A 20,225-nucleotide genomic window follows, 5' to 3' on the forward strand; every position below is an offset into this window, starting at 1 on the left:
TTTTTAATACTCATTATGCAGTCTACATTTAAATGTTCTAACTGAAGGGGTCTCTTAAGAGACCATTTCACAACATTACAGATCTTGCTGACAGGAAGTATTTCCTGATAATCAGCTAAATTTTTCCTTTTCTTAATTTTAATTGCATACTTCCAGTTACGTCACCTTGTATTGGTCTAAACGTTTCCTAAATGGAGTTTATAACCTCCTGATATTTTTAGAATATATACCATATTGTAGAAAGCTATGCCATATTTAATTCTTACAATCTTTCTCGGTAAAAAGTTCTAGCCCACTAAACATTGTGATTCCTCTTCTCTAATCATTCTCCAACTTGACAATATCATCCAGATATTAAAGTTCCCAGAACTGAATGTAATATTCCAACTGCAGTCATACCAGAGAATTATTCTCTGTTGTACAATGTGATGCCATTCTTGATACAGCTACAAATTGTGTTGGCCTTCTTTGCTGCCACAGTACATTTCATACCCTTATCTACTTTGCTTCCCACTATTTCTTCAATAATTTCTTGAGTATTATTGCTTTCCAGCTTTCTCTCGCCTACTTCATATCTGTGTTTCAAAATTTTCCTTTCAAATATAGATTTTCCAACTTGAATTTTGTTGTGTTCTGCTCCTATTTCTAATATCTCTAGGTTATTTCTCTGTCTTTACTGGTGCTCAAAACTCTTCCCAATTTAGCATTATCTGTGAATTTCATTAGCATGATGTACACTCTCTGTTGTAGATAATTAAGATATTAAATAAAACCTGATCTACCGAAGATCTCTGTGGTACCTGACTAGACACTTTGTTTACAATCCATGGTATAGTATTAATCTGCAAGACCAATTCAATACATTTTTAAAAAGTTAGATTTTAGGTGACAGTAAGAACCTTTTAAATGATGTGTATATTTTTTAAAAGGAGCTTTTATGAAATATTCATTTACTTTTTTCAGGATAAATTAGTTATGTACTTAGAAGAAACTTTTCTTAAAATATATTATCTTAATATTCTTATTTCTGCTTTTGTATATTTGAATGTATAAATGATAATATATCATTCCTCATTCTGGGAGGACTTTGCCCATGTAAATCCAGAATAATTTATTGAATTCTATGTATTTACACTAGTGAAAATGAGATTAGATTATGGCCTTCTGTATCATGTGATCCCTGGTCATGGTAAAAATTAAATTAAAAAAGTCTCAGAGCCCAATCCTTGCTCACATGCATAGTCAAATGAAAAAGACAATGGAACTTCTTATCTGAGTAAGGGCTTGTAGGATTGAGCTCTGTCTTGTTAGATGTATGAAAACAGTAGAGCAAGTCCTTCAGCCGTGAACTTGGACCCCAAGGCTGCAAGTTACTCCATGCAGGTGGACTCATGAACCCATATGGAGTAATTTACAGTCTCAAGGTCCTAGATTACATTTACATGTAGCTTTTTACTTATTCTGACACATTATTTGGTTGCCTATCAATATTTATAACAGACACAAATGTGCTGGTTGTGCATAGAAAGGATGTTTTGAAGACCCAGTCTCCTATACACACTGATTTATTTTACACAGAAAAGCAATTATAGAGTTCACATATTTCATTTTGTTCTTTGCAAAGCAATTTAATAGGTATTCTTCACTATGGGTTTTTTAAATATATTTAAGGACACTATGTTTCACATAGGTGGCATTATAGAGACACGTTCACTTTTTTCTGTAACTTACTCTTGATATTACGAATATGTCTTATATTTCTCAAATCATACCTTGTGATTGCGTCCGTGCTTATCCAACAATGAAATAATAGACTTGATATGTTCCTCTGCTATCAAATTTAAAGCCTCTGGACTTTCAATCAAGATGCAATGTAATACTTCCAAAATACCTATATGAATGCCACAAAAATCATTTAGACATTAAACAATCTGCAAAACTGAATACAATTTAAGAACGTGGGAAAGAAAAAAGAACATCCTAAGGGAAAAGTAATCATATCTTCTCTTACTCAGTCTATTCAATATTTCCAGACTAAAAAGAATGAACTCAGCTGGCCCTTAAAGCCTGCTGAAGATTGGATAGGATTTACTTTTGAATTTAATTCTCTGGTTAAAAACAAAATTCTGTGTATGACAGGAAGTTAAAATGCACCTTGAAACTATAATTTATGATTTAATTTATAATTAAATCTTGGTAAAAACACACAGAAAAAACAAAATTCGCTTCAGCTAGTCACTGAAGTAAATAGTCTTCCTAACAGACTGTATTTTATTGTAAACTTTTTTAAAACTGATTTTTATGTACACAATTTTCTTGGTGTTATTTGCTGGGACTGAGCCACAAACAGCACCTAGGCTATTTGCAATTATTTTGGTAGCTGTGGAATAGAACCACTGTGCACTACTATGAATCATACGATTGTACCAGGCCTAATTAATTAATTTCAGGGTTCTTTGACTGTAATGCTACTAGGAAAATTAAGAAAAAGAAAATTCGAAGGAAAAAGCGGAGGAGGGCTGGAACATAAGCACGGCCATACTGGGTCAGACCAAAGCTCCATTTAGCCCAGTATCCTGTCTTCCAATAGTGGCCAATCCTAGGTGCCCCAGAGGGAATGATCAGAACAGGTAGTCATCAGTGATCCATCCCATCACCCATTCCCAGCTTCTGTCAAACAGAAGCTAGGGACACCATCCCTGTCCATCCTAGCTAATAACCATTGATGGACCTATCTTCCATGAACTTATCCAGTTCTTTTTTGAACCCTGTTATAGTCTTGGCCTTCACAACATCCCCTGGCAAGGAGAATGAAAATGATAGGCTAAAAAAGAAACAGAGTGTTAATCTGAGAGATTTACTTAGGTTTGGTCCACACTGGGGCGGGGCATCGATCTAGGAAACGCAGAATAGCGTAGCTGAAGTCGACGTTTCCTATATCGAACTAAGTTTACTTACTGCGAGTCCACGTGGCGCAGGCAAGCTCCCCTATCGACAGCGCTTCCTCCTCTCGGCGAGCAGAAGCTCCGCAGTCGACGGGGGAGCGCTTCTGGGATCGATTTATCGCGTCCAGATGAGACGCGATAAATCAATCCCAGAAGATTGATCTCTACCTGCCGAATCAGGCGGGTAGTGTGGACTTAGCCTTAAAAAAGAACAGTTTGTTAATTTGAGAGGTGGGCTTTAATTTTATTTTCATGCAAGAAAGGCTGTTTTCTGATGCTTACTATTTTTTTTTCAAGCAAAACTTTTCCTTTTTACGGAATGTAATAGAATTATTAATAGCAACACCTTATTTTTATAAAATGGGTCTTACCTGAGGAAGATTCTAGTCTATCCAATTTACTGATTAGCCAATCGAGGTTATTGGAAAACTGGGTGCAGTTATTTCTGTTACCACGAATGAGGGCAGCTGGAAAAAAAAGGTTTGATAATATAAGGGTTCAACTATCATTAGTGTTAACAACCAGTGCTGAATACAAATATTTTAATATAATCTCTAGGATAAACTAAACGAAAATCACAATTCTCCTTCCTTTGTCCTATGAACCAAATATATTTTAATTTTTTTATTAGTAAGATAACCATCTAGATTTGGTTTGAACCACTTGGCTCAGGAAACTGGTAATGAAATCTAGTTTACTAATCCAAATTCTACCCAGGTCAGTAGGAAACGTTGTTACCATTTGATAGCTGCTTAGTAGCCTATGTGAAATTAATTTGATGGTGTCAGTCTAGTTGATTAAGCCATCACAGCTGACACTAACAGGCAGCCATGAAAATATTAATTGACTGTACTACTTTTTATTCATAAAGAACCTTTTCCTCCCATCCTGCTCCCATTTTGTTAGGGAATGTACATATCCAACTGAAATGTTTGAAACATGACATCTTTTAAATGATTAATACACTCTTAAAACAATTTATCTCAGACTCTTAATGTTGTGCATTAGTTGAGGTTTGTTAGTGGTCCATTTGATAAAGCAGAACTCTGGTAATAGTGGTACTTAGAAAACAGTATTTGCTATATCCGAACACACCATTAGTCCATTAACTGAAGTATCTTTATCTCAACCCCTCTATAACCCCCTTCCATAATCCCATTGTATAATGGGACCCATGGAAAAGAGACTATGCCTGGGCTGTACAATCTTCTCCAGAGAATCTATCTGGGGCCAGACATTAGACACTGTGTATACCCCTCCTTAGGCCCACACCGAGCCTACTCAATCCTCCCCACAACCCACCTGGTTTCCCTCTGCTCCCAGTACAGACCCCATACTTGTGAACAGGGCCGGCTCCAGGGTTTTTGCCGCCCCAAGCGTTGGGGAAAAAAACACAAAAAAACGCGATCGGCGGCGGCTCCACCGCGCCGCTTTCTTCTTCAGCGGCAATTTGGCGGCAGGTTTCTCCCTCCGAGAGGGACAGGTACCCTCCGCCGAATTGCCGCTGAAGAGCCCGACATGCCGCCCCAAGCACCTGCTTGCTCAGCTGGTGCCTGGAGCCGGCCCTGCTTATGGAGAAGCCCCTGTAGGGTCCAGATGGGAGGGCATGTAAAATATCATGGAGGCATTTCACCTATCCTTCCACTTGGGAAGGTGGAAATCTGCCCACCGTGGTCTACTCCATTATTAGTTATACAAACTACCACCCTTCTTAAATTCAGCTATTATATACAGCACATGATCAAGGGGCCTGTACACTTCTAAAGTTGTCCCCAAATATCTCCTGGAGAGAAAAGACCATGCAGCTGCAGGACAGGATCAAGTCCAGGTGAAATAAGTGGCCTTTAGCTCCACCTCCTGAGCAAAAGGTGCTATGGAATGGATAATTATTGTTCAGCAGCACAGAACATGCATTGTTTTCTGAATGCAACTGAAATTAACTAACTCTTAATTTTTCCCCCTCACAGAACAGCTCACTAATCTGCAAACACACCATCAAGCAAAGACAAAAATAGCCATACTAATTATTGGCCCACTGAAGCCAATTATCAAAGATTTTTATTATAAGGTGGATAATTGATATATATTTTTGTTACTTATTACAATAGAACAGATGAAGACTGCAAGTATTCTGTTTTTAAGAAAGAAAATTTCATACTAGATATCGGGGGTAGGGGCAGATGTACAGCAGTCCTACAGAACTACAAAGAATAAAGAATTTGGGGTTGCTCTTTTCTTCTCTGCTTTCTTCCTACTTTCTTTTCTAATTTGTGATATTATGGCTGAATGAAAGGTATGAAAATCCTTACCCTACTAAAGTCAATAGGAAGTTTGCCATTGACTTCATTGGGATGCATACACTTCCACTCCAGCATGAATTTTCTCTTCCCCCAAACTCCATCTGTCCTTTGTTTCCCTGTGCTCTAAATCTTTGGCACAAGCTTACTCATCATTCTGCACCAGAGCTAGCTTTCTTTGTAAAAATGAAATAAAAATGTACCTAAAAGTACACTATACGACAAGTCCTTCTTCTAAAATGCCTTTGTATTTTGCTTGCATGTGTCTTTATAGCAAAGTTTGGGACATCCTGTTATTCTTGTTCCCTCTGATAGCTCCCTGTATAGTATGTCCTTCCAACCTACTCAGATAGCCCAGCCAGTGCAGTCGTCTTCGCTTGAGCAGACATTGTAAACAAGAAGTGGGCAGCATTATCTCCTGCAAATTGTAACCAAACTTGTTTGTCTGAGCAATGGGCTGAAGTAGGACTGAGTGAACTTGTAGGTGCGAAAATTTTACATTGTTTTATTTTTGATCACAGTTATTTTTTGTACATAATTCTACATAAGTTCAACTTTCATGATAGAGATTGCACTACAATACCTGTATTAGTTGAATTGAAAAATACTATTTCTTTTGTTTTTACAGTGCAAATATTTGTAATAAAAATAAATATAAAGTGAACACTGTAAACTTTGTAGTCTGTGTTGTAATAGAAATCAATATATTGTTTAACAACGTGATTAATCGTGCAATTAATCACAATTTTTTTATTCACTTGACAGCCCTAGAGAAAACTAAACACCATACCTAGAAAAGTAGAAAAACTTGAAATGCAGTGCTTGAGTGGTTTATTTATAAAATGTGTTTATGGTGTCCAAGTAGGAGTGAATTTTTTTTTTCTTCAGGAAAATGAGAGAGAATATTCTCATCTGTAAGATAAAGATGGGCCTATACCAATATTCAGGATCTAAAGACCATTGCATTTTGAGGAAGTGTGTTTCTGGTTCCAAACCTTATGGCTTAAATCAACCTTTAGCAAACAGACCACAGCAACATGAGTCTGTCCATGCTTCCAGAACTAAACCTTCCCTATCTGCCAACAAGTCAGATCTCTCTCCAGAATATTAGCTTGCCCGCTAGTTAAACTCTTATAAAAGGGATTGCGCTGGCATCCTTTCATCTGTGCAAGATGAATTTCAGCCAATAATGTAGATGATTTGCAATGTCCCATGTGACTGAGTAGTCTGATCCAAGATTTGCATGATCTTTGGCAGTTGGTGCAAACGTATGTATCTTGGTTGGGTGCTGCTTGCTTCCTATGTACTCTTTTCTCTTCAAGCTAGCCGGCGTAGCAAGAAATTTACATGCCACATGCTCTAACAATTCATATGTCCCTTCATGTTTCAACCACCACTCAAGAGGACATGCTTCCATGCTGATGATAGTTTCTGCTTGATATCAATCCAAAGCAGTTCAGACTGACGCATGTTCATTTTTTTATGTCCCATATAAAAGTCTTTTTTCAAGGGATGGGAAAAAGAAGCTCTTATAATACAATGGACTGCTTGAGAACTCACCTAGCAATTTGTAAAGGAGATTCAGAATTTCCTTCCATGCTGTTCCACTTTCCTCCCTTGCAACTCCTGCAAAATGAGCTGCACTGTTGTAGACGTTTAAGCGATCGATGCAGTTCAAAACTAGTGCCAGCATTCCCTAAAAAAGGACATAATATAGGGGAAAATATTTGCATATGCCAAAAAAAATTCTTTTACATTTTAACACATTTTCTGAGCTACATGCTTAAAAGCCAATATTGTTTTAAACAAATAGGGAACTATTGTGCTTGAAATTAGAGTTTTTTGAACATGCATTTTTCTGTAAATCTCTCTTTTGAGGATAATTCAGCTTTTTTTTGTTGGTTTGCCCATGAGAGTTTAATCTAAATGCGTATAAAGAGCACAACAATCTTACAAAGGCCTTCTTTATATTTTCTGTGAATAGAATCCGACTCATAGAAACAGCTCTAGATGCAGAACTTTCCTTTTTTATTAATGGAAACAACTAATTCCAATGAGACAAACTGATACCACTTACGAATTTGTACTCTATTAAACACTTGGTGATTTGAAAAAGGCTGGAATTGTGATAAGCCAACAAAATTGTCTCAAGAAAAACATGTCCAAATACCTGAATAAATATTCTAAGTCATTTGTAAATGATGTTATTATAGTACTGATGATATAGTATTTTAAACTAATGTATTTTAAACATCTCTTTAATGTATTTTAAACGTCTCTAAATATTACTTAAAATAGATTTTTCTATCCATAAAAATACTATAGAACCACAGCTATGTAGGAGTGGAAGGGACCTCAAGAGTTCATCTAGACCAGGGGTTCTCAAACTGTGGTCCGCGGACCACCAGTGATCTGTGAGCTCCATCCAGGTGGTCCGCGAATAATTCCCTCTAAGATGCGTGCCTGGATGGCCACATACAAGAGAATGAAGGGCCACCCATCTAAATAGTGGAGTCGCGCAGGCGGGGCTCCACTAATTAGGTGCCTGGACTGTGGAGAAGACGCACATGTAAGGTGAGGTGGTGGCCTTGGGGAGGCAATAGGGGATGGGAGGGGGCAGTGGGGTGAGAAGAGGGGGTGGGGGGAATTTGGGATGTGCAGGGCTGCGGGTGCCAGAGAAAGAGGGAACTTTCCCCAGCTCCAGGGCTTCAGCTGCCAGGGAGAGATGGCCCTCCTTCCCAGCCTCAGCTCTGTGGCTGCTGTGGCACGGGAGAGAACCCCCTCCTTCCTTGCCCTAGCTCAGGGGCTGCTGTGGTGGGGGAGAGAGGGAGAGACCCCCCCTCCTCCCCAGCCCCAGCTCGGGGGCTGCCGTGGCAGGGGAGAGAGTGCACATCCATTGCACTGGAAAGGAAAGACTACTGATATTAAAATAGGAGTTGTGTGCTTTCATTTGTAGAACAATAAAACGTTAATTATTAAGGTCTTTTTTATATAGCGCTTTTATCCAAAGAGCTTTACAATAGTTGGCTAGGGAGGGATAGCTCAGTGGTTTGAGCATTGGCCTGCTAAACCCAGGGTTGTGAGTTCAGTCCTTGAGGGGGCCGCTTAGGGATCTGGGGCAAAATCAGTACTTGGTCCTGCTAGTGAAGTGGAGAACATGGAAACCTGGGAGATGGGTCAGAAAGAGGAGGGAGCGTGGGCTATAATGGCAGAGAGAAAGGAGGGTCAGGGCAAAACTGGGAGGCAAGATCAACTTGCCTCTTAGATGCCTATATACAAATGCGAGAAGTATGGGTAATAAGCAGGAAGAACTGGAAGTGCTAATAAATAAACACAACTACGACATTGTTGGCATCACCGAAACTTGGTGGGATAATACACATAATTGGAATGTTGGTGTGGATGGGTACAGCTTGCTCAGGTAGGGTAGACGAGGAAAAAGGGAGGAGGTGTTGCCTTATATATTAATAATGCACACACTTGTACTGAGGTGGAGATGGACATAGGAGACGGAAGTGTTGAGAGTCTCTGAGTTAGGCTAAAAGGGATAAAAAACAAGGGTGATGTCATGATAGGAGTCTACTACAGGTCACCTAACCAGGTGGATGAGGCTTTTTTTAAACAACTAACAAAATCATCCAAAGCCTAAGATTTGGTGGTGATGGGGGACTTCAACTATCCTGATATATGTTGGGAAAATAACACAGCAGGGCACAGACTATCCAATAAGTTCTTGGACTGCATTGCAGACAACTATTTAATTCAGAAGGTTGAAAAAGCTACTGGGGGGAAGCTGTTCTAGATTTGATTTTAACAAATAGGGAGGAACTCATTGAGAATTTGAAAGTGGAAGGCAGCTGGGGAAAAGTGATCATGAAATCATAGAGTTCACAATTCTAAGGAAGGGTAGAAGGGAGTACAGCAAAATAGAGACAATGGATTTCAGGAAGGCGGATTTTGGTAAGCTCAGAGAGCTGATAGGTAAGGTCCCAAGACTGAGGGGAAAAACAACTGAGGAGAGTTGGCAGTATTTCAAAGGGACACTATTAAGGGCCCAAAAGCAAGCTATTCCGCCAGGTAGGAAAGATAGAAAATGTGGCAAAAGACCAGCTTGGCTTAACCACGAGATCTTGCATGATCTAAAAAATAAAAAGGAGTCATAAAAAATGGAAACTAGGACAAATTACAAAGGATGGATATAGGCAAACAACACAGGAATGCAGGGGCAAGATTAGAAAGGCAAAGGCACAAAATGAGCTCAAACTAGCTACAGAAATCAAGGGAAACAAGATGACTTTTTATCAATACGTTAGAAACAAGAGGAAGATCAAGGACAGGGTAGGCCCACTGCTCAGTGAGGAGGGAGAAACAGTAACAGGAAACTTGGAAATGGCAGAGACACTCAATGACTTCTTTGTTTCGGTCTTCACCGAGAAGTCTGAAGGAATGCCTAACATAGTGAATGCTAATGTGTAGGGGGTAGGTTTGGAAGATAAAATAAAAAAAAGAACAAGTTAAAAATCACTTAGAAAAGTTAGATGCCTGCAAGTCACCAGGGCCTGATGAAATGCATCCTAGAATAGTCAAGGAGCTAATAGAGGAGGTATCTGAGCCTCTAGCTATTATCTTTGGAAAACCATGGGAGACAGGAGAGATTCCAGAAGACTGGAAAAGGGCAAATATAGTGCCCATCTATAAAAAGGGAAATAAAAACAACCCAGGAAACTACAGACCAGTTCGTTTAACTTCTGTGCCAGGGAAGATAATGGAGCAAGTAATTAAGGAAATCATCTGCAAATACTTGGAAGGTGGTAAGGTGATAGGGAATAGCCAGCATGGATTTGTAAAGAACAAATCATGTCAAAGCAATCTGATAGCTTTCTTTGATAGGATAACGAGTCTTGTGGCTAAGGGAGAAATGGTGGATGTGATATACTTAGACTTTAGTAAGGCACTTCATATGGTCTCGTATTTGCCTAGTTTATCGATAAGAATATCATGCAACTTAGATGGGGCTACTATAAGGTGGGTGCATAACTGGCTGGATAACCGTACTGAGAGAGTTGTTATTAATGGTTCCCAATCCTGCTGGAAAGGTATAACAAGTGGGGTTCCACAGGGGTCTGTTTTGGGACTGGCTCTGTTCAATATCTTCATCAACAACTTAGATATTGGCATAGAAAGTATGCTTATTAAGTTTGCAGATAATACCAAACTGGGAGGGATTGCAACTGCTTTGGAGGATAGGGTCAAAATTCAAAATAATCTGGACAAATTGGAGAAATGGTCTGAGGTAAACAGGATGACGTTTAATAAAGACAAATGCAAAGTGCTCCACTTAGGAAGGAACAATCAGTTTCACACATACAGAATGGGAAGAGACTGTCTAGGAAGGACTACGGCAGAAAGGGATCTAGGGGTTAAGTGGACCACAAGCTAAATATGAGTCAACAGTGTGATGCTGTTGCAAAAAAAGCAAACATGATTCTGGGATGCATTAACAGGTATGCTGTGAGCAAGACACGAGAAGTCATTCTTCTGCTCTACTCTCCGCTGGTTAGGCCTCAACTGGAGTATTGTGTCCAGTTCTGGGCACCGCATTTCAAGGAAGATGTAGAGAAATTGGAGAGGGTCCAGACAAGAGCAACAAGAATGAGTAAAGGTCTAGAGAACATGACCTATGAAGTAAGGCTGAAAGAATTGGGTTTGTTTAGTTTGGAAAAGAGAAGACTGAGAGGGGACATGATAACAGTTTTCAGGTATCTAAAAGGGTGTCATAAGGAGGATGGAGAAAACTTGTTCATCTTAGTCTCTAAGGATAGAACAATAAGCAATGGGCTTAAACTGCAGGAAGGGAGGTCTAGGTTGGACATTAGGAAAAAGTTCCTAACTGTCAGGGTGGTTAAACACTGAAAAAACACTGGAATAAACTGCCTAGGGAGGTTGTGGAATTTCCATCTCTGGAGATATTTAAGAGTAGATTAGAGAAATGTCTATCAGGGATGGTCTAGACAGTATTTGGTCCTGCCATGAAGGCAGGGGACTGGACTCGATGACCTCTCGAGGTCCCTTCCAGCCCTAGAATCTATGAATCTATGAATAGTACAAACAACATTTGGAAAGATCATTAAGTGGTCTGCCGAGACCGTCAGCAATTTTCAAGTGGTCCGTGAAAAAAAAGTTTGAGAACCACTGATCTAGTCCATTCTCCCATGCTAAGGCAGGAATAAGTACACCTAGATCATCTGTGGCAGGAGTTTGTCTGATCTGTTCTTATAAACCTTCAAGGACAGGGATCCCACAACTTCCCTAGGTAATCTGTTCAAGTGCTTAACTATCCTTATAGTTAGAAAAGTTTCTCAAAATATCTAACCTAAATCTCCCTTCCTACAAACTAAGCCAATTACTACTTGTACTACCCTCAATGGACATGGGAAACAATTGAGCACCTTGCTTTTTTTTTTTTTTTTTTTTTTTAAAACAACCTTGTACATACTTGAAGACTGATCAGGCCCTATCTCTGCCTTCACTTCCCTATACTAAATGTCCATTTTTTTCAACCTTTCCTAATAAGTTAGGTTTTTCTAAAACTCTTACTTGTCGCTCTAATGTGGACACTTCCCAGTTTGTTCCCATCTTTTTTAAAGCGTGGTGCCAAAACAGTACTCCAGCTGAAGCCTCATTAGTACTGAGTAGAGAACAATTACCTTTTGTGTTTATGCCTGACACTCCTGTTAATACATCCCAAAATGACATTTGCCTTATTTGCAGCAGCATCACATTGACTCTCATTCCACTTGTTTCCCAAATCCCTCAGATCTTTTTTCTGCAGTACTGCCTAGCCAGTTATTTCCCATTTTGTAGTTGTGAGTTTGATTTTTCATTCCTAATTGTAGTACTTTGCACTTGTCTTTACTGAATTGTACTTTTTGATTTCATACCAACTCTCCAGTATATAAAGATCATTTTGAATTCTAATCGTGTCCTCCAAAGTGCTCGCAACCCAGTTGCACATTTTATAAACATATTCTCCACTCCATTATCCAAGTCATTAATGAAAACATTGAACAGTTACAGATCCAGGACAGACCCCTTGTGGAGCCCTTGATATGCCCTTCCGGTAGGACAGTAAACCATTAGGAACTACTCTGAGTACAGTCTTTCAAACAGCTGTGCACTCACCTTAGAGTAATTTTATCTAGATATGTTTTCCTAGTTCAGTTATGAGACTATCACTTGGGAATGTGTCAAAAGCTTTACAGAAGTCGAAATACATCACATCTACTGCTTCCCCCTTTCCCACTAGACCGGTTACCTTGTCAAAGGAGGAAATTAGGTTTGTTTGGCATGATTTGTTCTTGACAAATCCATGTTGGCTATTACTTACCAGCTTTTTATCTTTTAGCTTTGAATAAATTGATTGTTTAATCATTTATTCAAATATGTTTCTGAATATGGAAGTTAGGCTGACTGGTCTATAGCACCCTAGCACAGGTGCTGGAACCAGGGGTGCTGGGGTTGCTGCCGCACCCCCTGACTTACAGTAGTAATAACAACCCAAATACATGGTTTCTGCCTTCAACACCCCCACTATAAAAATAGTTCCAGCACCACTACACCCTCCTTCCTCCTTTCCCCCTGTTTTGAAGATTGGTACTCTGTTTGCTCTTCCCCAGTCATTAGGGACCTCACCTGTCCTCCATGAGTTCTTGAAATTAATCACTGAACGTGAAGATACTGCTTCAGCTAGTAACTTGGGTGAATTTCATCAGGCCCCGTCTACATCAATATATCTAACTTATCCAAATACTGTTTAACCTGTCCATTCCCTATTCTGTCATGAGATCCTTCCCTCTTGTTAATATTAACTGTGTTAAGCATCTGGTCACAATTAATCTTTTTAATGAAGACTGAAGCAATAAAAAGCATTAAATATGTCAGCCTTCTCTGTCTCATCTGTTTTTTGCTCTCCTTCCCCATTAAGTACAGAACCTATGCTTTCCTTCATCTTTCTCTTGCTTATAATGTATTCTAGAACCTCTTTTTATTGCCTTTTATGTCCCTTGTAGTTGTAACTCATTTTCATTACTTTATAATAATCATAGAATCATAGAATATCAGGGTTGGAAGGGACCTCAGGAGGTCATCTTGTCCAACCCCCTGCTCAAAGCAGGACCAATCCCCAACTAAATCATCCCAGCCAGGGTTTTGTCAATCCTGACCTTAAAAACCTCTAAGGAAGGAGATTCCACTGCAACTTGAGACCATTACCTTGTTCTGTCATCTGGTACCACTGAGAACAGTCTAGATCAGGCTCCCGCTGGCCGCGGTTCGTCATCCTAGGCCAATGGGGGCTGCGGGAAGCGGCACGGCCGAGGGATGTGCTGGCCGCCACTCCCCGCTGCTACCATTGGCCTGGAGCGGCAAACCGCGGCAAGTGGGAGCTGCAATCGGCTGAACCTGCAGACGTGGCAGGTAAACAAATTGGCCCGGCCCGCCAGAGTACTTACCCTGGCAAGTCGCATGCCAAAGTTGCCGATCCCTGGTCTAGATCCATCCTCTTTGGAACCCCTTTTCAGGTAGTTGAAAGCAGCTATTAAATCCCCTCTCATTCTTCTCTTCTGCAGACTAAACAATCCCAGTTCCCTCAGCCTCTCCTCATAAGTCATGCTGACCATGCAGTCCACACCATCCTCTAGATCATTAATGAAGATATTGAACAAAACAGGCCCCAGGACCAACTCTTGGGGCACGCCGCTTGATACCGGCTGCCAACTAGACATGGAACCATTGATCACTACCCGCTGAGCCTGACGATCTAGCCAGCTTTCTATCCACCTTATCGTCCATTCATCCAGCCCATATTTCTTTAACTTGCTGGCAAGAATACTGTGGGAGACTGTATCAACAGCTTTGCTAAAGTCAAGGAATAACATATCCACTGCTTTCCCCTCATCCACAGAGCCAGTTATCTCATCATAGAATGCAATTAGGTTAGTCAGGCATGACTCGCCCTTGCTGAATCCATTCTGACTGTTCTTGATCACTTTCCTCTCCTCTAAATGCTTCCGAATTGATTGATTCCTTGAGGATTTGCTCCATGATTTTTCCAGGGTCTGAGGCGAGGCTCACTGGCCTGTAGTTCCCCGGATCCTCCTTCTTCCCTTTTTTAAAGATGGGCCTAACAAAGCTAGAATTAAGTAATGTATCCCCTTTCATAAAACTGGGATTTCTCTGCAGTATAAAGCTCATGTTTCTAACCCTTGGGGGTTGGCAAGCTATCAGACCTTAAACTCATCATTGGTCCAAGACTTAACATAAGCCATCTTGGGCCTATAATGTAATTTGTGGGGTAGAGGAGGGAGAGAATAAGTAACTTTTTTGTGTCAGTATGATTTCGTTAATAATGACACTTGTTTGAAGATGTTCAGAAGAGTGAAATATTAGACTAAATACAAATGGACATGGATTAGTAGACAGCGACCAGGTGAGGCAGTCAAAGGTGCATGCTAACAGCAATGTAACATATGGTTTTATAATTTACTACATATACCCACGGCAAATACGTACACAAATCCCAGTATTCATGCCTCTGGAAGACAAACATTTTGCTTTCCTATTAATGCTAGTTATATGATATGCTGAAACAATCTAATAATCCCCCCCTCACCTCTTCTTTGAACAAATTTTGTCTGTTTTTGAGTGAGCGAAGTTTGTTTTGCTTATCTTCATGTTCTAGTTCTTCTTCTGGAGGCTGGAAATAAGTAATCAGGTCTTGCAGGGTCTCAAGTACCTCCTCAATAGGCAGGGCGATGGGTGCTGCTGTTCTGTTGTTTCCACTAAGAATCGAGAAAGAAAGATTGACAGTATTAACCTCTCTATACAATTTAAGTTACAATATTAATATAGCAACCTATTGGCCTTTTGAGATCTAAAGCAGTTCCTTTTATACATATGACCAGGAATGGCTAAAAATAAAATACTTGCTACATGTGCCCCAAGTGTAACATTAGGCAGCAATTAACCTGACTTGCCAGTAACTCGTCCAACTGTTTATTGGATATTCAGTGAACAAACAAGCCTGCCTGAAGCTGGATCATGATATTCAGGGAAGTCCTATGGCCTGTGGTATACAGGAGGTCAGAGTAAATAATCACAATGATCTTTTCTGGCCTCAAAATCTATGAATGTTAGCTCCTACATATGTGTAACATGAAGGAGAAGAAAAAAAATGAAAAAGAGAACAGAGAAAGCGAGTAAAGAAAACTGCTATTTCTTAATTTTGTAATGGATTCTCTACTAGAGATTGCTCCCACTAAATGTCAATTGTGATGTAACAAATAGATCAATAGTGGTACAAGGACAGCTGCATATTGCCATACAGTTTCGTATTTTTGCAAAAAAATTAGAGAGACATATCTTTCAAAGAGTGTGGAGAAGGGATCAAGTTATATGCAATGTTATATGGGGGGTCTGGGAGCGAGAAAAAGGAAAGAGAAGTCAAAAACACTGCCACTCAGTCTCTCCTCACTCAAATTTGAGTCATCATCACATTTTCCAAGCAGATGATTGTTTCAATTATAATCAGGCAAATACAACGATAAAGCATAGTACTTCCACAGTAGAGCTGATTGGAAAGAAAATCCCCCTTCACAGAAAATTTTAATGAAAATGCAAACCATTTCTTTCTGCCAGTTTTGATGAAAAAAACACACACACACTCTCCATGACAACATTCAGTTAAAAGGAAAAATCCTCAATTTTCTATCAAACAGTTTTGATAGAAAATTGTTGACCAGACCTACTATACACATCGTAAAGCAGCTGTGGCTATTTTTACAACATCTCTTAGAAAAAGAGGAGCAGGAAAAAGAGACAGCAGTATTTTCAGTAATGTTGTTTAGGTCAGAGAGATTGATATTTTCCAGCTCTATTACTATGATTTCCCCCCTCCTTTTGCTGTACAGTTCCCTTGTAAAACTGAATATACTGAACCAGGAGCAAAGGAAATATGCTGTTCCAAATAAATGAAATATGTTCTTCCAAATGTGCTTTGGTTATTGTCAGAGATGGGCCTGAATAAAAATCCAATAACTTAACATGCCCCAAGGTGAGAAAAGTTCAGATCCGGATATAGATCCAAATGCGAAAGCTTTGAGACCATCTCTAGGAATGTTTGTGTTGTCGATTTCCATCTTTGCATTACTTCTCTATGCTACCTCCAGATTTTTCAAAATAGCATACCAAGATTCTTAATTTCACTCTATTCTTACACATTTCCCCATAGTCATTAGAAATTAATGCACACAGAGTCTGAACTTCCCTTTCACCCTAGAAATCACCTCGACAGAACACATGAGAGACAAAAGTAGATCAGCACAAGGAAGATTGTATTTTCACTTCCTTTAAGATACACATGTTGCTGGTTATTGAAGAATGTTATTCTGGAAGGTTGGAATACAACAATAAATTTACTCAAAAGAGGGAAAAAGAACAAGAGAAAAAGCAGAAGTAGCATACTGAATTCACTATGCAACACTCCAAAAATATGCCTCCTGATTTTAAAAATGTTTTCAGCTATGACATGTATCTAAATATTAATATAGTAATTTCTATCTTCCAAAAGGGTAAATTCATCTATGCACATACTCTGTTTCTGTAGCTGAACTCCAAACTATGATTGGAACAGACAGTTCAGAATTATTCCATTTAAAGTCTCAACCTTTATTGGGCAACTAAAGTCTTATAATACTAATCTAACTTGATCACTGACAGCAATGATTCTAAACAATACTGTAGACTATAATAAACCAGCTGGCTACACCATAGTTGATCAGATCTTTTCTGGCAATCTATACTTTTTTTTAAAACCTGATCCAAGACAGCTGAAAAACTTAGGCTAAGTATTCATTTGCATGAATAATGTAAAAGTAAGTTAAACATTTTTCATTGAGAAAAGTATCTACTTTGTAGCTACAGTTGATTAAATACCGGCTTAAATAGTTACCTCTAAAATAGCAAAATTAGAGAATGTGACAAATCTGACATCTACTCTGGCTGAATTTGACAGTTTTGTTCACTGAGGTCCAAGGGTTTTTTGTTTTGTTTTGTTTTGTTTTGGTAAGGTGGAGACCCTGTCTGCAACCTACAAATTTAGATGCTTGGTCTACATGACTGGTAAAATCTAGCAGAAGGGAATTTTGTTCTAATGTTGGCTGAGATTAATATCTCTTTGGGAAAGGAAAATATTACCTTCTCTCACATGTGTGGTACAGCAGTTAGGCCAACTACTGCCCTGTTTTTAACCACCCTTCATGAAGAAAGTTATGGAGAAGGTTGTGATAGGAACATTCTGGTGTTATATGAAGATCTCCAATTTCCTTGAGTGCTTTCACATGGGTTTTCAATACAGTTACGGTGCACAGACAACACAATCTCCTCAGTTGGTGCTCGCCTCCTATCAATGGACAGAAGTCAAATGTCCAAGCAGACTTTCTTAAAACTGTCATCAACCACTGAAGCCACAAGTTTTTGTAGATTTTTCTAAGGTCATGACAAGGTTAGATGGGGCAACACTTTAGTGGTTTCGTTCTTTTTCTCAGAAAGAATCAAATGGTAGTGATGACTCATCTACCCAGAGGGCAGTTGTCTTGTCCTGGTGTCTAGACAAGATCAGAACACAGATGAGACTCAGTCCTAAAATGGAGGGATGTTGGCTGGGTAGGAGAAGCATCTTGACACCATGTTAGAGATGATGTTAACACTATTACTTTGTTAGCAATACCTTAGGTTTTGTTAGTTGCACAGTTTTGGGATGAATGTGGCTCCCTGTTCATTCCTCAATTCACAGCTAATATCAGGATCAGCCTGATGTGCTTCTTCACCCCCCCCCCCATTTCCTGTTGGTTAAATTATTACACATGCTTCTCTCTGAAGCAAACAAATAAAATTGTCAACACATTTGAGATATCCAGGTTGAAATGATTTGTACATAGGAGACACTTGAAGAAAAAATAGTTACCTACCGTTTTGTAACTGTTGTTCTTCAAAAGTGTTGCTCATGTCCATTCCATTCTAGGTGTGTGCATGCCCACATGCACAGTCATCAGAGATTTTTGCCTTAGCGGTATCTGTAAGGTCGGCTGTGGTGCCCTCTTGAGTGCCATGCTCATGTACTGGTATATTAGGTGCTGCCGGCCCTATCCCCTCTTAGTTCCTTCTTTCCAGCAACTCCAACAGAGGAGCAGGAGGGCAGACAATGGAATGGACATGAGCAACACATCTCGAAGAACAAGTTATTTTTTCTCAGAGTGCTTGCTCATGTTGATTCCATTCTAGGTGATTCACAAGCAGTATCCTTGGAGTGGGCTCAGAGTTCACGGTCTTGTGGCTTGCAACACTGCTCTACCAAAACCGCATCATCCCAGGCCTGCTGGGTACATGCATAATGGATTGTGAATGTGTGGCTGGACGACCAGATGGCTGTCCTGCAGATATGCTGGATCAGCACTTGGGCTAGGAAAGCTGCCAAAGAGGCTTACACCCTGGTTGAATGGGCGGTTCCAATTGCTGGAGGGGGCACCTTTGCCTGATTGTAGCAGTAGCAAATACAGGCAGTGATCCAAGAAGAAATTCTTTGAGCAGACACTGGATGACCTTTCATTCTGTTGGCCAACGTGATGAACAATTGTGGAATGGCTTGGTCCTTTCAATGTAGAAGGCTAGTGCCCTCCTAACATCTAAGGAATACAACCTATGCTCCTCCTCCAATTTATGCAGCTTTGGAAAAAAGACAGGTAAGTATATGTCCTGGCCCATATGAAACTGTGTGACCACCTTGGGCAGGAACACCGGGTGCGGCTGCAGCTGGACTTTGTCCTTGTAGAAGACCATATAGGACAATTCAAAGGGAAGTGCCATAATCTCAGAGACCCTGCGGGCAGATGTTATTTCAACCAAGAACACGACTTTCCAGGAAAGGAGGAGGAGGGAGCAGGAAGCTAGAGGCTCAAAGATGGGACCCATGAGTTGCGACAGCACTAGATTCAGATCCCACAGAGGGATGGGGTCCCAGACTTGAGGGTAGAGACATTCCAGGCCTTTGAGGAACCTGACCATTACGTCCTGAGTGAAAACCGACCTGCCCTGATGCAGAGGCTGGAAGGCTGAAATAGCAGCCAAGTGGACCTTAATAATGAAAGGGATAGGCCTTGGAGCTTGAGATGCAGAAGGTAGTCTAGGATTAACTGCAGAGAGGCCTGCTCAGGCCGAATATCTTTATTTGAGGTCCAACATGTGAACTGCTTCCATTTGACCAGGTAGGTCACGCTGGTGGAGGGCGTTCTACTGCTGAATAGGACCTGTTGGACACCGGCCAAGCACTCCTGCTCCTCCGCATTTAACCATGAGGCAGCCAAGTTGTGAGGTGCAGAGCCGCCAGGCTTGGATGTGGAAGACTGCTGTGATTTTGGGACAGCAGGTCCGGCCGGAGCAGTAGCTGTAACAGAGCAGGCACCGAGCGGTCCTCCAGCAGCATGTCAAACCAGTGCTGGCATGGCCAAGCCGGCGCTATGAGGATAACCTTTGCCCTGTCCTGCTTGATCGTCATGAGGACTCTGTTAATTAACGGCACTGGAGGGAAGGTATACAGAAGGGCCCACAACCCCGGGAGCAGAAAAGCATCCGAAAGGGAGCCTTTGTCAATCTCCAGAATCAAGCAGAAAACATGGCATTTCCTATTCTGCCTGGACACAAATAGGTCCACCCGGGGAGTCCCCCACCTCTGGAGGATAATGCTGACCACTTCTGGGTGGAGTGACCACTCATGGTGAGATGAGAAGGTCCTGCAGAGGCGATCTGCCAAAATGTTCCTAGTCCCAGGGAGGTGTGTGGCTACGAGATGGATGGCCCGTTGAACAGAGAAGTCTTTGCAAAGGGCTGACAATCTGGCTTTGCCTTGCTTGTTGATATAGAACACAGCCGC

General features: G+C 40.5%; 1 protein-coding gene across 17 annotated transcripts in view; it reads right to left on the reverse strand.

The window, feature by feature from the left end:
- The window catches only part of RYR3 (ryanodine receptor 3), a 551,551-nt gene that overhangs the window by 361,994 nt on the left and 169,332 nt on the right, over positions 1–20,225 (reverse strand). For all 17 annotated transcript variants that reach the window (XM_054027214.1, XM_054027212.1, XM_054027213.1 and 14 more), the window contains 4 exons: positions 14,913–15,081; positions 6,803–6,938; positions 3,317–3,412; positions 1,773–1,891 (listed from right to left, as the gene is read on the reverse strand). In XM_054027214.1, the coding sequence (XP_053883189.1) occupies positions 1,773–1,891; positions 3,317–3,412; positions 6,803–6,938; positions 14,913–15,081 (520 nt within the window). The remainder of the gene's footprint in view (positions 1–1,772; positions 1,892–3,316; positions 3,413–6,802; positions 6,939–14,912; positions 15,082–20,225) is intronic.

The sequence above is a fragment of the Malaclemys terrapin genome, chromosome 4, assembly GCF_027887155.1.
Source record: "Malaclemys terrapin pileata isolate rMalTer1 chromosome 4, rMalTer1.hap1, whole genome shotgun sequence".
Classification (NCBI taxonomy): Eukaryota; Metazoa; Chordata; order Testudines; family Emydidae; genus Malaclemys; species Malaclemys terrapin.